Raw genomic sequence first — 12,295 nt, 5'->3', positions numbered from 1 at the left:
AAAAAAAAAGAACGTGAAAGATCTCATGAATACTTTTATATGAATATTATACTAAAATGATAATATGTTGGACACAATAAATAAAATTAATTTCACCTGGTTTTTTCATTTTTAAGAGTGGCTACTAGGAAATATCGAATTGCCTTATGCTTTGCATTATATTTCTATTGGATAGCACTCTGCTAGATCCCCCAACCTGAGCGGCCTGCCTGATAGGAAGATTTGGGAAGGGTCAAAGGTGGTAGCCCGCTGGTGATGACTCTGGTACTCCCTTTGCTGCCCAAGAAGATGGAGTTGGGCTGTTAAGCTCCTCAGAGGATCGTCAGGCCTTGCAGGCCAGGAAGCTGTCTGCGCCCATGAGCTGGGAGACAGACTACTGTCTACTGGCTCGCAACTCTGGACAGGGTGTGAGAGTGTCCCCGGGAGTGAGCTCGCCCGTGTGCCTGGGCAGGAGTCTGCATGCACAGGTGAGGGCGTTTGTGTGGTGTGGAGTGAGGGGACAACTGTGTGTCTCCATTTCCACATTCTTTCGGGACTGAGTCTGGTTTTGTGTGTGTGTCCGTCTGAGTGCTTCTGCACCTCCCGTTTTGAGTGTTGACTCTGTGTTGCTGTAAGAAGCTGTGCTTTGTGTAGGTCGGGGTGGAGGGTGGACAAGTCAGTGCCCAGGAGAGGCCGTGCGTGTGATGGGTCTGAGAGGCAGAGTGGGGATGTGTACGAGGTGGGGTTTGCTTCAAAGGAAGAATGGATAAAAAGAGCCAGATCTGGCCTCTCTGCAAGGCTCTCTTAATCCTTAACACCGAACATCAGGTTAGAAATGGGGGAGGGGGGCGGTGTTTGCCCAAAGCGGTTTGGCTCAGTGGATAGAGCATCGGCCTGTGGACTCAAGGGTCCCAGGTTCGATTCCGGTCAAGGGCATGTACCTTGGTTTTGGGCACATCCCCAGTGGGGGGGTGTGCAGGAGACGGGTGATTGATGTTTCTAACTCTCTCTCCCTCTCCCTTCCTCTCTGTAAAAAATCAATAAAACACTTTTTTTTAAAAAAAAATGTGAGGGGTAAAGGTGGCATCAGACAAGAAGGCCCTCCAGGCTGAACCACTCCACCACAGACTCACTTGCAGAATCTCCCTGGCCCCCAGTCCTCCAGGGCAGAGAGAACTGGTGGCTCCCTTTCCGGCCCTAAAATTACCCCTGATAATTACGGCTCAGGGTGTGGGGAGAGAGCACACGGGCTGGGGCTGGAACAGGATAAACCCAGGAAAGAGAGCAGAGACAGACCTAAGAATGCTCGGGCACCTAGACCCTGGCAGAGATTAACAAAGCAGGGGAGAGGCTGAAGGTGGAGACCCCAACACTCTGCCAGCTGCCCAGGATTCTGGGGTCCAGCCAGCAAGTCCTCCACCCCCCACCTCCCACCCCACTGGCAAAGTAAAGACTGGGTGGGGACCTTTCTCCCAGTTTAAACAGCTGCCTCTGATTACACCACTTACTGGGGGCAGGGGAAGGCGGGGGTGGTGGGAAACGCACAGGGGTGGGGCTTCTGGTGTAGACACTGAGCAAGAGTTGGTGGCCTTTGGCCTGGGACTCTGAGGACGGAAAGGGGGCCCGGCTGGACCCGTGGGCACTCAGCAAGGGTCAGGAGGCTTCGAGGTGGGAAAAAGAAGGACAGGCAAAAGAAAAGGGAGGTTGGGCTCTCTCCTTCCAGCAAAAATGTCAGTGCGGCCCTGGCTGGTTTGGCTCAGGAAGCAGAGTTATCAACCTGTGGTCCGGGGTTCGATTCTGGGTTGTGGGCTCGATGCCCAGTAGGGGACGTGTAGGAGGCGGCCAGTCAGTGATTCTCTCTCATTATTGATGTTTCTATCTCTCTCTCTCCCCCTTCCACTCTGAAATCAATAAAATATATATATTTTTTAATTTTTTTTTAAATGTCTGCGCCCTGACCGGTTTGGCTCAGTGGACAGAGCCTCGGCCTGTGGACTGAAGGGTCCCAGGTTCGATTCCGGTCAAGGACATGCACCTTGGTTGCAGGCACATCCCCAGTAGGGGCTGTGCAAGAGGCAGCTGGTCGGTGTTTCTCATCGATGTTTCTAACTCTCTATCCCTTTCCCTTCCTCTCTGTAAAAATCAATAAAATACATATATTTTTTAATATGTCAGTGCGGAGAAAGTCTCTGGAAGACTCGCAGTGAGCAATCCCATGTGCTGTTTCTGAGCAAGCCAGGCATCCTGCCGGGCACCGTGAAGGGGGAGGGGGGGGCGCAGCTTTAGCTGTGTCATGGGCAAACAATCACAGAGCAAGGTCTATGCCAGGCAAGAGATCAGCTTGTCCTCATCCCAAACTGCCTGGCCAAAAGGGAAAAGATAAGTCAGGAGTCTGGGGGGAGGGGCCCAGAGCAGTACTCACAGATCTCAGGGGCCTCATCAGACCCATCCGGGCAGTCCCTCTCACCATCGCACCGCCAGCCCTTTGAGATACAGGTGATCTGGTCTTTGCAGGCAAACTGCTTGGGGCTGCACGTCTTGGGGACTAGGGGCAAGGAGAGAAAACAGGGTGTAAAGGAAAGCTGACAGCCAGCTCTAATGGCTCCCTCCCTCCCCGTACAGCTCCTCCTCCTTTCCTATCATCAGTCTCCATTTGGCCCAGACTCTGAGTCACAGCCCTTGGGGGGCAGGGGGAGGTGGCTGTGTCACTCCTAGAACGCTGTATACCTGTGGTGGGGGGAGGGGGAGGACCCAGAGGGCACGCCGACTGCCCCTCACCCCGCTCCCTCTGCTGCCCGTCCCCTGCGCCCCTCCTCCAGCCCTCAGGGTCAAGGCCCTTGCTGTCTGGGTCACTCTTGGCCATGCACCAACACCTGCAGCTTTGCTGACCCAGAGGAAGGATGGGCATTTACAGAACATGGACACGGTTCCCCTTATCGCCCTCCCCCTTCCACTGGAAGCCCAGAGCCGATCTTCTGTAATCTCTCTGCTCCTCGGCCTTCTGGGAACTCCTGGTCCTGGGAACCTCTCCCCGCCTCCCCCATCTCCAACTCCTAACCAACCAGCAGGCCCCCAGACGGGAAGTGTGTGTGGGGGGGTGCCCCTGGAGATGGCATCAGCAGAGGTACTGGAGAGCAAGACTGTGGGGGCGCGGGGGCGGGAGCGCGGTTGGGGACGACAGGAAGCCCCACCTCCACCTCCACTTTCTAAAGAGATAGCTTCCCTCGTGCTTAGACCTCAGGGAGGACTTGCAGCAGATGTCCCCCAGATAAGAGGCACCTAAAGATTGCTCAGGGGGATGGCGTTGGAAAGCCAGCCGAAGCCGAGAGGGCTGAGGGACCACGGGAGCTGATTGCAGTCCAGCCAGACCGTGAAGTGGCCACTCTGCGCTGCCCCTCGCCCCCACCGGCCTCCCTGTGCTCCCGGCCACCCGCTTACCTCATCCTCTAAGGAGGAGGGATTAAGAATGGTAACAGGCCGAAACCGGTTTAGCTCAGTGGATAGAGCGTCGGTCTGCAGACTGAAAGGTCCCAGGTTCGATTCCGGTCAAGGGCATGTACATTGGTTGCGGGCACATCCCCAGTAGGGGGTGTGCAAGAGGCAGCTGATCGATGACTCTCTCTCATTGATGTTTCTAACTCTCTATCCCTCTCCCTTCCTTTCTGTAAAAAAATCAATAAAATATATTAAAAAAAAGAAGAAAAAAAAGAATGGTAACAGTGACTCCGATTGCGGGCTCCGTAGGTGCCAGGAATTGTGGTGAACCCGTCCTTTCTCTGTGTCATCTTACTTAATCCTCCCCACAGTATGAGAAAGGAGGCGCTGCTCCTACCACCATTTCCTGGGTGAGGAACCCGAGCCCCAAGAGGGTTGGCCACAAAGTAGGCAAAGGACAAAGCCAGGCTCACTGTTTAGAGCCGACTCCAAGCTTTTAACCGGTGCCGCCCATTCCCACCGAGACACACTCCCGCTGCTCCTCCCGACCCCATCCCCACGTCCTCCGTGGCTTTGTGGGAAGAAGTCCTCCCTGTCCTTTAACCCTACCCAGGGCCGGGCTCCACCGCCTCCTCCTCGTCCTGGGTCAGGTCCATTTCTTTTCTTTTCTTTTTTTTTTCTTTTTAATATATATATATATATATATATATATATATATATATATTTAAAATATATTTTATTGATTGATTTTTTACAGAGAGGAAGGGAGAGAGATAGAGAGCTAGAAATGTCGATGAGAGAGAAACATCAACCAGCTGCCTCTTGCACACCCCCTACCGGGGATGTGCCCGCAACCAACGTACATGCCCCTGACCAGAATCGAACCTGGGACCTTTCAGTCCACAGACCGACGCTCTACCACTGAGCTAAACCGGTTTAGGCCTCTTTTTAATATATTTTATTGATTTTTACACAGAGAGGAATTGAGAGGGATAGAGAGTTAGAAACGTTGATGAGAAAGATACATCAACCAGCTTCTTGCACACCCCCCACTGGGGATGTGCCCGCAACCAAGGTACGTGCCCTTGACCGGAATCGAACCCGGGACCTTTCAGTCCGCAGGCCGACGCTCTATCCACTGAGCCAAACCGGTTTCGGCGGGCCAGGTCCATTTCTATTCGGCTGGCATGCACTGGAGACCAGCTCCGTGCCAGGCACTGCCTAGGCACCGGGGTGCCAAGGAAGAGGAAATGGCCCTCGGGAGCCCCAGTTTCCCTGCGAAGGCAGCTGCACACCACGACCTCGAATGCAGGGCAGAGTGAGCTCGGGGCTGGGACGGAGCAGAAGTAAAGTATGTCAGGGCTCGCAGGGAGAGGGACAGCGTCTGAGGGGGCCGCCCGGAGAAGGTGTCCTCCCTCCCTCACCTCCATCGCTGGCAGAGGGCACTGCACCCAGGCCCCTGCCCAGGACCAGAGCCGAGTTCAGGAAACACATCAAGGATGGCCGGGCCAGGCCCTCCCTCCCCAGAGGCCCCCTCCCTCACCCCCCACCCTGAGCAGGGAATAAAGGCCCCTTGAGGAGGTGGATAATACTGAGTTCATTGCCCCACTGGGCCAGCTGTGAGGTCTTCCCGGGGAACCCGCCAGCCTAGTTAGCATGCTGGAGAAGGGTCCTCTTCCCCTGGCCAGCAGAGACCGTCTGGGGGGGTTGGCGGGGGCTGGAAGGGAACGGCAGATGGGCTGTTTGAAGCCCAGAAATGGCCTCCATAGCCTCACTGTGCCCCCCCTCCCCCACTGCCACCACCACCTGGACGTATTCCACACCCCCACGCCTGCTGGGCCAGAACTCACAGACTAGGCCCGAGGTCACTGGATGGTCACTCCAAACTCCCCTCCATTCTGCGTCCCAGCCATGATATCCCCCCTCCTCTGGCCCTTACTTTGTCCCCCCTGCTGTCCCCCACCCCCATTTTTTGGCCTGAACTCGACAGAGGAAACAGCAGCTGGCAAACTCCGAAAGCTGGAATGAGAGAGATTCACAAACCAGATGTGCTCTTGCAGAGGGAAGGGCGTGGGGGATGGGGGAGTGAAAGAAGAGGAGCCCTCAGGGCCCCTATCCCACATAAGCATCTCTTCAGACTCGGGGACGGAGGGGCTGGGGGATGCACAGCTCCCGGGAGCCGGGGCAGCACGGGGATCGCAGAGAGATAAGTGAGAGAACTTCCTTCCTGTCAGGGATGGTGGAGAAGCTCAGGAAATGTGGAGTTTGAAGGCTGAGGCCTGTCTTTGATTTCCTTCAGGGGGAGAGGGGAGGAGAGAAACAAATAACCTACTTTGGGGCAGTCCACGCAGCCAAGGGAAGCCCCACTGGAGTGGGAGGGAGTTGCCATGGGGGTGGGTAGGAAGCTGGTAATCTGCTTAGAGCCTCCAGCCAAGCCCACTCCCCCGGGCTGAGCCTTCGGCATCTGATACTGCACCCGGAGCACCCATCTCTGTGGCCTGCGGCTAAGATGAGGGAGCAAGACTGCCCTCAGGTCAGCCCTCACTTTGGGACCAACTACTGGCCTCAGGGGCCGCTGCGGGGCCTGCTCCGCGGGAGAACTGCCCCTTCTTCCTGGCGTGAGCTAACGAACGCTTCACGTGGTCCCCGTGAGTCAGACTCTGATCAGAAGCACTCTGCGAGGTGGGTACCGTTGCAATCCCCATCAGACAGAAGGAAAAACCGAGGTAGAGGGAGCGATGAGTAACAACAGGTGGAGAAGGGAGACGGCAGTGAGCACACTGGGGTCCCCGGAAGGGGGGTGGGGGGTGGGAGCAGGGTCCCAGGGGCTGGAAGCGGCCTTCAAGGCTCCTGGGGAGGAGAGGGACCAGAACAAGATGGGGGAGGGAAGAAAGAGGAGCGAGATGAAGGAGGAGAACTAAAAAGGAAAGAGAGCAAGCGAGGTTGCAGAGAGAACGCCAGGACACAGGGGCCGTCTGTTCTCAGCTTTGCCTGGAGATGAATGTGACCGCCATGCTAACTCTGGCCAACACCCCCGCCCCCCCCCCGCCCCCCTCAAATCCAGGCACTCGGCCCAGCCATGGCCCCCAGGGCCACCACGCTGAAGCCAGGACAGGAGGCGCAGAGTTGGGTGTACCGGGACCCCACTGCCCTGCTTAAGCCTCGGCTATCCTCCTCCATCCTGTCCGGGGACCTTGGGGGTGGGCCGGGGGAGGGGGCGTAGAGTGTGAGGAAAGGACAGGCCCTGAGGAGGTCTTCTCCAGAGGAGGGGGCCCGTTCTTTGAGGGAGAGGGAGAGGGGAGACCTCAGATGCTTCCTAAAGGACCAGGAGACCTGAAGCAGGAAATCCATGAAAGAAACCCTTGAGCAGACACAAGAGGGAGAGATTGTGCTGAGGATGTTTTCTAAAGGGAACAACGTGATATATCTGAGGGAAGAGGAGCCATGGGATGGCCAAGGAGTGGGGGGCAGAGCCTGCAGGAATCTAAACTTTCCAACATAGGGGGGTGGGGCAGCAAGGGCCTTCCAAAACCCAAACCCAAACCAAGAGCTTTTCACTGAATTTTATGTATTTTGGGTGTTACCCGGTGGCTCTTTCCCGCAGCTCAGCGAGGCTCAGACACATTTTTGTCATTCCTGAGTCTGGGCCTCTGCTTTGCGGCCTGGACAGACGGACAGACAGGATGGCCTGGACTGCCAGGGGAGGGGAAGGGTCTCCCCCTACATCTTGAGTCAATATTGACTCAGCAGCACATTAGCCTGACAAGTGACCTCCCTGCCATCTTTTCCTTCCCCCACAAGTAAGATTCAGACCCTTCAAATGTCCCCAGAGATCATCGTATCTCTCACCAGGCCTTGATGAGCCCTGACCACCTACCCCCAACTCACACACAGGGCTTAACCTCAGCGGAAGTAAGAGCTCTGAGCGCCTGACCCATTCCCCACACCTTTCTCTGGTTCTTAGGTCATGAGGCAGTTCTGCCAGAAATCTTACCTCCCTCCTTCCTTCTGAAATATCTCTTTCCTCCCTCTTACTCAGTCCACGAAGGGTATCAAGTTCCCTCCTTGCAGAAACATTCTCTCCAAAATCCATTTCCCAAAATTAGTGGAGGAGGAGGGAGACGAGAGGGGAACTTGAAGGAAAGTGGAGAAGAACTTTCACTGCCAAACTGGATATTCCCAGTCTGGCCTGGGAGGGGACGAATAGCTACAAAATTTCGAGCACGTGAGCAAGCCCAGGAGATAGCTCTCAGGACACCAAGAGGCCTGGATGGAAGGGATGGGGACAAGCAGAGACAAAGCACGCGACAGAGACTGAGAGACAGGGCAGAGAATGCCATGAAGGATGGGCAATATGGGAGACAAACCATGAGAGAGAGTTTCTGAAAGGCCAAGAGGGCACATACCAATGACAGACAGACAGACAGAAGCAAAAAAGATACAGCGGGGTCTCAGCCCAAAGGTTGCCAAGACAATGACACAGTTATCTTGGGACAAACATGTGGAACAACAACCGCCCTGCGATCCAGATTAGGGTGGGGGCAGCATATACCCTGATGTAGGGAGACAGAGTCCCTGCCCTGCAATGTCTGACCCAAGGGGGGCCCGGGAGAGGGACTCCTGCCTCCCCTAGAACCGGGGGTGGGGGGTGGAGGGCGTAGGGGGTGGGGGGTGGGAGGCCAAGGCCTGGGGAGGAGCAAGAGGGGCAGAAGCCTCTCCTCCACCACCCCTCCCCTCTCCCGGGGAAGGTCTACCCCGTGCCCTCCAGAAGCACAGCACGGGAAGCACTCCAGAGCCAACTGCTTCCTTCTCCAAACAATGCAGGATCCTGCTAACCGGGCTGAAATCTGGGACTGAATACCGAGGGGTGGGCCTAGGTCCTCCAAAAGCTCACATCCCACAGTTTGCTCCACCGGGTCAAGGGACCCTTGCATGGGACTCCACTGGGCGACTCAGAGCTGGAGGACCTGAAGGCCGGAGAGTCCACCAAGTGGGGGGCAGGGGGAGCTGAAAGAGACTCTGGGAGGGAATCAGCTTGGGGTTCTAATGTGCACAGCCGAGGCTGCAACAGGAGCACAGAGAGCTAGACTTACATAAGGAAGCGCTCCCCAAGGTGAGGAAGGAGTCTGGGAGAGATGGGGCTTTTGGATAAGCTCTGGCTCTGGCCAGGCCCCTGGCTGGCATCCTTGGGAGGCCTAGCGCTGGGGAAGTGGTTGGGAACAAGAAACTATGGAGAAAATGGAGGAAGGGGGAGCAAGAATGGGGAAAAGGGAAGTCTTACGAAGCAGCCTCAAACATCAAAATATCCCCCACCCCACCCCCAAAATCAATGCCCTACGTGTCTTAGGTGTCTCTGCTTTGAAAGATAAGGGTAAAGGGAGGTGTTCAAGGAACTGGGTCTAACCATGATAAAAGGCGTTTGGAACCTTTCCCCAGAGAATCAGGAGGCCAAACACCTCAGTTTCATAACTCACTTCAACTGCCCAGCTGGTCTGATAAGTGGTAACACACTGCTCAAGGGTTTGCGAGGAGAGCGGTTGGAGAAAGGAAGGCGGTCAGTCAGCCTTCGTTCCTGCGCCGGATCTGCCTGGGGCAGCCCTCCTCGCCGCACGATGTTCTTCACCTCAGCAGGATCCTCCATAGCCCTTCTTCCCACTCCCCACCCCATCTGTCTCCCCATCCTCCCCACAGCAAGTGCACTCAATTCTGTCTTCCAGTAGGGAGGCCATTGCTCCCCAAAGAGAACGGGACCCTGGGGGAGGCGCAGGCACAGCAGAGAAGGCGGCAGAGCCTGGGAAGACCCCAGGCTGCCCTCCTGGAAGAGCAGCAGCAAGGCCTGTGCAGCAGGAAGGAAGGCTGGGTTCTCAGTCAGGTAAACTGGGGCCAGGTTTCCTTCTCTCACTCAGGTCTGGGCTTGGGGCCTGGGGCTTGGGGCTTGAGGGAGGGGTAGGAAGGATAAGGAACCCCTTGGGCTGCCTGGATGGCACTGGCCCTAGCAATTCCCCTTCCAGACCCAGAGTGGGACTCACGACTCACAGCCCCGTCCCCAGGGCAAGAAGAGGAGTGTGTGGGGGGGGAGGGGTCCTGCCCCTGGCATTTTGGGGTGCGGGTTGTTTGAGCGTGGGTGACAGCCGCGGACTGAGTGGAAATGTTAAGAAAGGGTAGGGAGGCATTAGGGAGAGCATATCCGGTCTCCCTCTTCCACTCACCACCAACTAGCTTGGTGTGGCAAACAGAACCGCCTTAGAATCCCGGGGTGTGTGTGTGTGTGTGTGTGTGTGTGTGGACACTACCTGGGCCATTCCTGGCTGGGCTGGGGAAACGTTCTGTTCTCCACAGACTCCTGATGGGGTGTTTCACTCTCAATTTTTCCCCTCTCCCTCCCAGAAGCTTCTATATCTAAATCCCTCTGCCTCGGTTTCCCCTCCCACCTCACAGAACTGATAACAAGAGGAAAGAACGTGCATTAAGAGTTAACATCGTGAGCGAGGCCTGGCTGTGAGGGCTGGTCTGGAGAATGTTCAGGACAGGTCTTCTTCACATCTTTTGGACAGATAATTGAGGTGGGGGCCGGCAGAGGAGCAGAGAGTCCCCAAGACAGAACTATTGAGGGCCACTGAGCATTCTGTGTTCCTGGCACCGCTGCTTCCTGACTCCCTAACCTCCCTCTCTCAACCAAGCAGTCTGGGGGTAGGGGAAGAGCGGGAAAGGTAATCTGATTTCCGAGAAAAACTTTCCTAATCCCAGCCTCGCAAAACGTAGAAGATGGAGGAAGGGTGCCTGATGGAAATTGAGCCCAATTTTTCCCGGATGACGGGAATAAAATTGACAGGAAGCGGTAAGATCCCACCCCTTCTCAAGTCAGAGGCCCAGCCCAACCCCATGACCCCAGCTCAAAGCTTAGGCAAGACTTGAACCAGTGACTCACAAGTAAGAAGGGGGAAAAAAAATAGCTGACATACGACGGGAGGGGGCACTTCCCCAACCGGACACAAGTTCTAGCCCAAACCCAACTGTAATATTCAAAGTGCATATATATGCGGGGAGAAGGGGCATGGTGGAGAGAAATAAACACATTTACCGAAGCAGCAGGGAATTGGGAAGTGGGGGCACAGCCATCACCCCCATCCAACCTCCAACTCTCCTACCAGTCCCATCTGTGATCCAGCCAGAAGCCGGCAAGAAAGCGGCCTTCCTCCGACCTCCCACCTCAGCATTCTCCCCATCCTCCAGTCCCCTTACCCAACCATGACATCTGACGTCTTTCCCTTTCAAAGCTCCCAGGAATTAAGAAGGAAAATTCAAAGTCACATCGCATCCCCTGCTTCTCCTCTGCCCCCCCAAAACAGCCCTATCCAGGCTCCTGACAGAGGCCCTGAGAGGGGGGAGTGCTCCCTTCCGAACCCGGGCGGGCAGCCGGCTGGATCCCGGACCCAGGCCTCCGAGCCTGGTCTCCCAGGCCCAGATTCCACACCCAGGCAGGGGGGCCTCTCCACGGCCCTCCCTTTCCACCCACAGCCGTCTCGGGCCTGCCTGCTCTCTTCCCAGCGAGGCACTCCTGACCCGGCTCCCTCTTCCAGATCCAGAGGCCACTGCACAAGTCCCTCCACCCCCATTTGCAGCCCTATATTGCAAATCCGGATTCCTTCACAATTCAGACGGGGGTGGAGGGGTGGAGGAGGATGGAGGGGAGGTGGAGGCCCTCCCCAAGCAGGGATAGGCAGAGAAGGCCTCTGGATCCCTGGATCAGAAAAAGGGGGAACCCTGCTCTCCTTCCCAGGCCTCTGGTCTTTGTTTGGGCTGGGGGCCCCATGGCAGCATCATTTGCCCAGGGCCACATCCTCCAAATGGGACCCCCGTCCCCACCCCCGGCCGGGACGCTGCTGTGTCAGCTGGACGGGGATAACAAAAGGCACCCCCTCCCGCGTCTCCCTTCCCCATCCAGACGCAGGCGTGGGGGCTGGGGAGTGGGTGTCCCCAGGGGTCCTAGGGGGCCGCGGAATCTCACTTACCGTCGACAGCGGCCGCGGCCAGAGCTGAGAGCAGGGGCAGCAGCAGCAGCTGCGGCGGCGGGGTCAGCATGGTGTGGGCTGATGCAAGCAGCAGCCCCCTACTCTCCGGTCCTGCTACTTCTCACCGTCGCCCCCCCCAATTGGGGGGTCCCCCTTTTTCCTCCTTTCCTCCTCCTCTCTTCTTATCCTATCCTTCAGCAACGCGCACCAGGGGCAAGAGTTCGGAGCCCCTTGTGAAGGGTCTGCTGGCGAGGGTACGCCCCCCTGACCCCAAATCCAAGCCCTTCACCCCTGCCTGCTTTCTCTCTCCGCTCCTCTTTCCCCCCCGTCCCTGGGCAAAGCTCACAGCTCCATCTCCGAGCCGCCTCCGGCTGCAAAAATGCACAATCGGGAGGAGGCAGGGTGGGGGGCGGGGGCGTGGACCAGGCTGGGGAGCCCTGGGAAGGGGCCTGATGGAGCTCGGGGGGCTCCCCTCGTTTCCGCCTCCTCCGTGCACGGGCCTGGAGCTCGCACCACTGTTCCCCCGACTGAGGTGCCGCGGGGCGGGCTGAGGGGGAGAGAGGGAGGGGAAGGGCGGAGGAGGGAGGGAGGGAGAGAGAGGAGGGGCGGGGAAAGGAAAAAAGAGGGAGGGGGGAGAGCTACGCGGCAGCCCCGCGAGTGCGCATGCGCCGGCTTGGCGCGCTGCCCCGGGGAGGGGGTCCGCGCGGCCACGGGGGTGCGCGCCCCGGCCCGGGCTCCAGACTGGGGGTCCCGCGGCGGGGCTGGCTGGTGTGGGGCGGGGAGCGTCCCCCCGCCCCGCTGGTCCTTTCTCCCACCCCCACCCTGCGAACTGCAGAAGGAGCCGGGGTGCAGGGGCAGCAGCGGGCGAG

At 57.4% G+C, this 12,295-nt stretch overlaps 1 protein-coding gene across 3 annotated transcripts in view; it reads right to left on the bottom strand.

Moving 5' to 3' along the window:
- Nucleotides 1-11,945, bottom strand: part of LRP1 (LDL receptor related protein 1) — an 84,797-nt gene extending 72,852 nt beyond the window's left edge. For all 3 annotated transcript variants that reach the window (XM_036455939.2, XM_036455941.2, XM_045588154.1), the window contains exons 1-2: nt 11,427-11,945; nt 2,402-2,524 (exon numbers count right to left, since the gene is read on the bottom strand). In XM_036455939.2, coding sequence (XP_036311832.1) covers nt 2,402-2,524; nt 11,427-11,496 — 193 coding nt within the window. In that variant the 5' untranslated portion in view covers nt 11,497-11,945. The remainder of the gene's footprint in view (nt 1-2,401; nt 2,525-11,426) is intronic.
- Nucleotides 11,946-12,295: the final 350 nt, after the last annotated feature.

Source organism: Pipistrellus kuhlii, unplaced genomic scaffold (assembly GCF_014108245.1).
Source record: "Pipistrellus kuhlii isolate mPipKuh1 unplaced genomic scaffold, mPipKuh1.p scaffold_m20_p_3, whole genome shotgun sequence".
Classification (NCBI taxonomy): domain Eukaryota; kingdom Metazoa; phylum Chordata; class Mammalia; order Chiroptera; family Vespertilionidae; genus Pipistrellus; species Pipistrellus kuhlii.
Note: the sequence above shows the minus strand (reverse complement) of the source record. Positions and strands in the feature narration are given on the sequence as shown.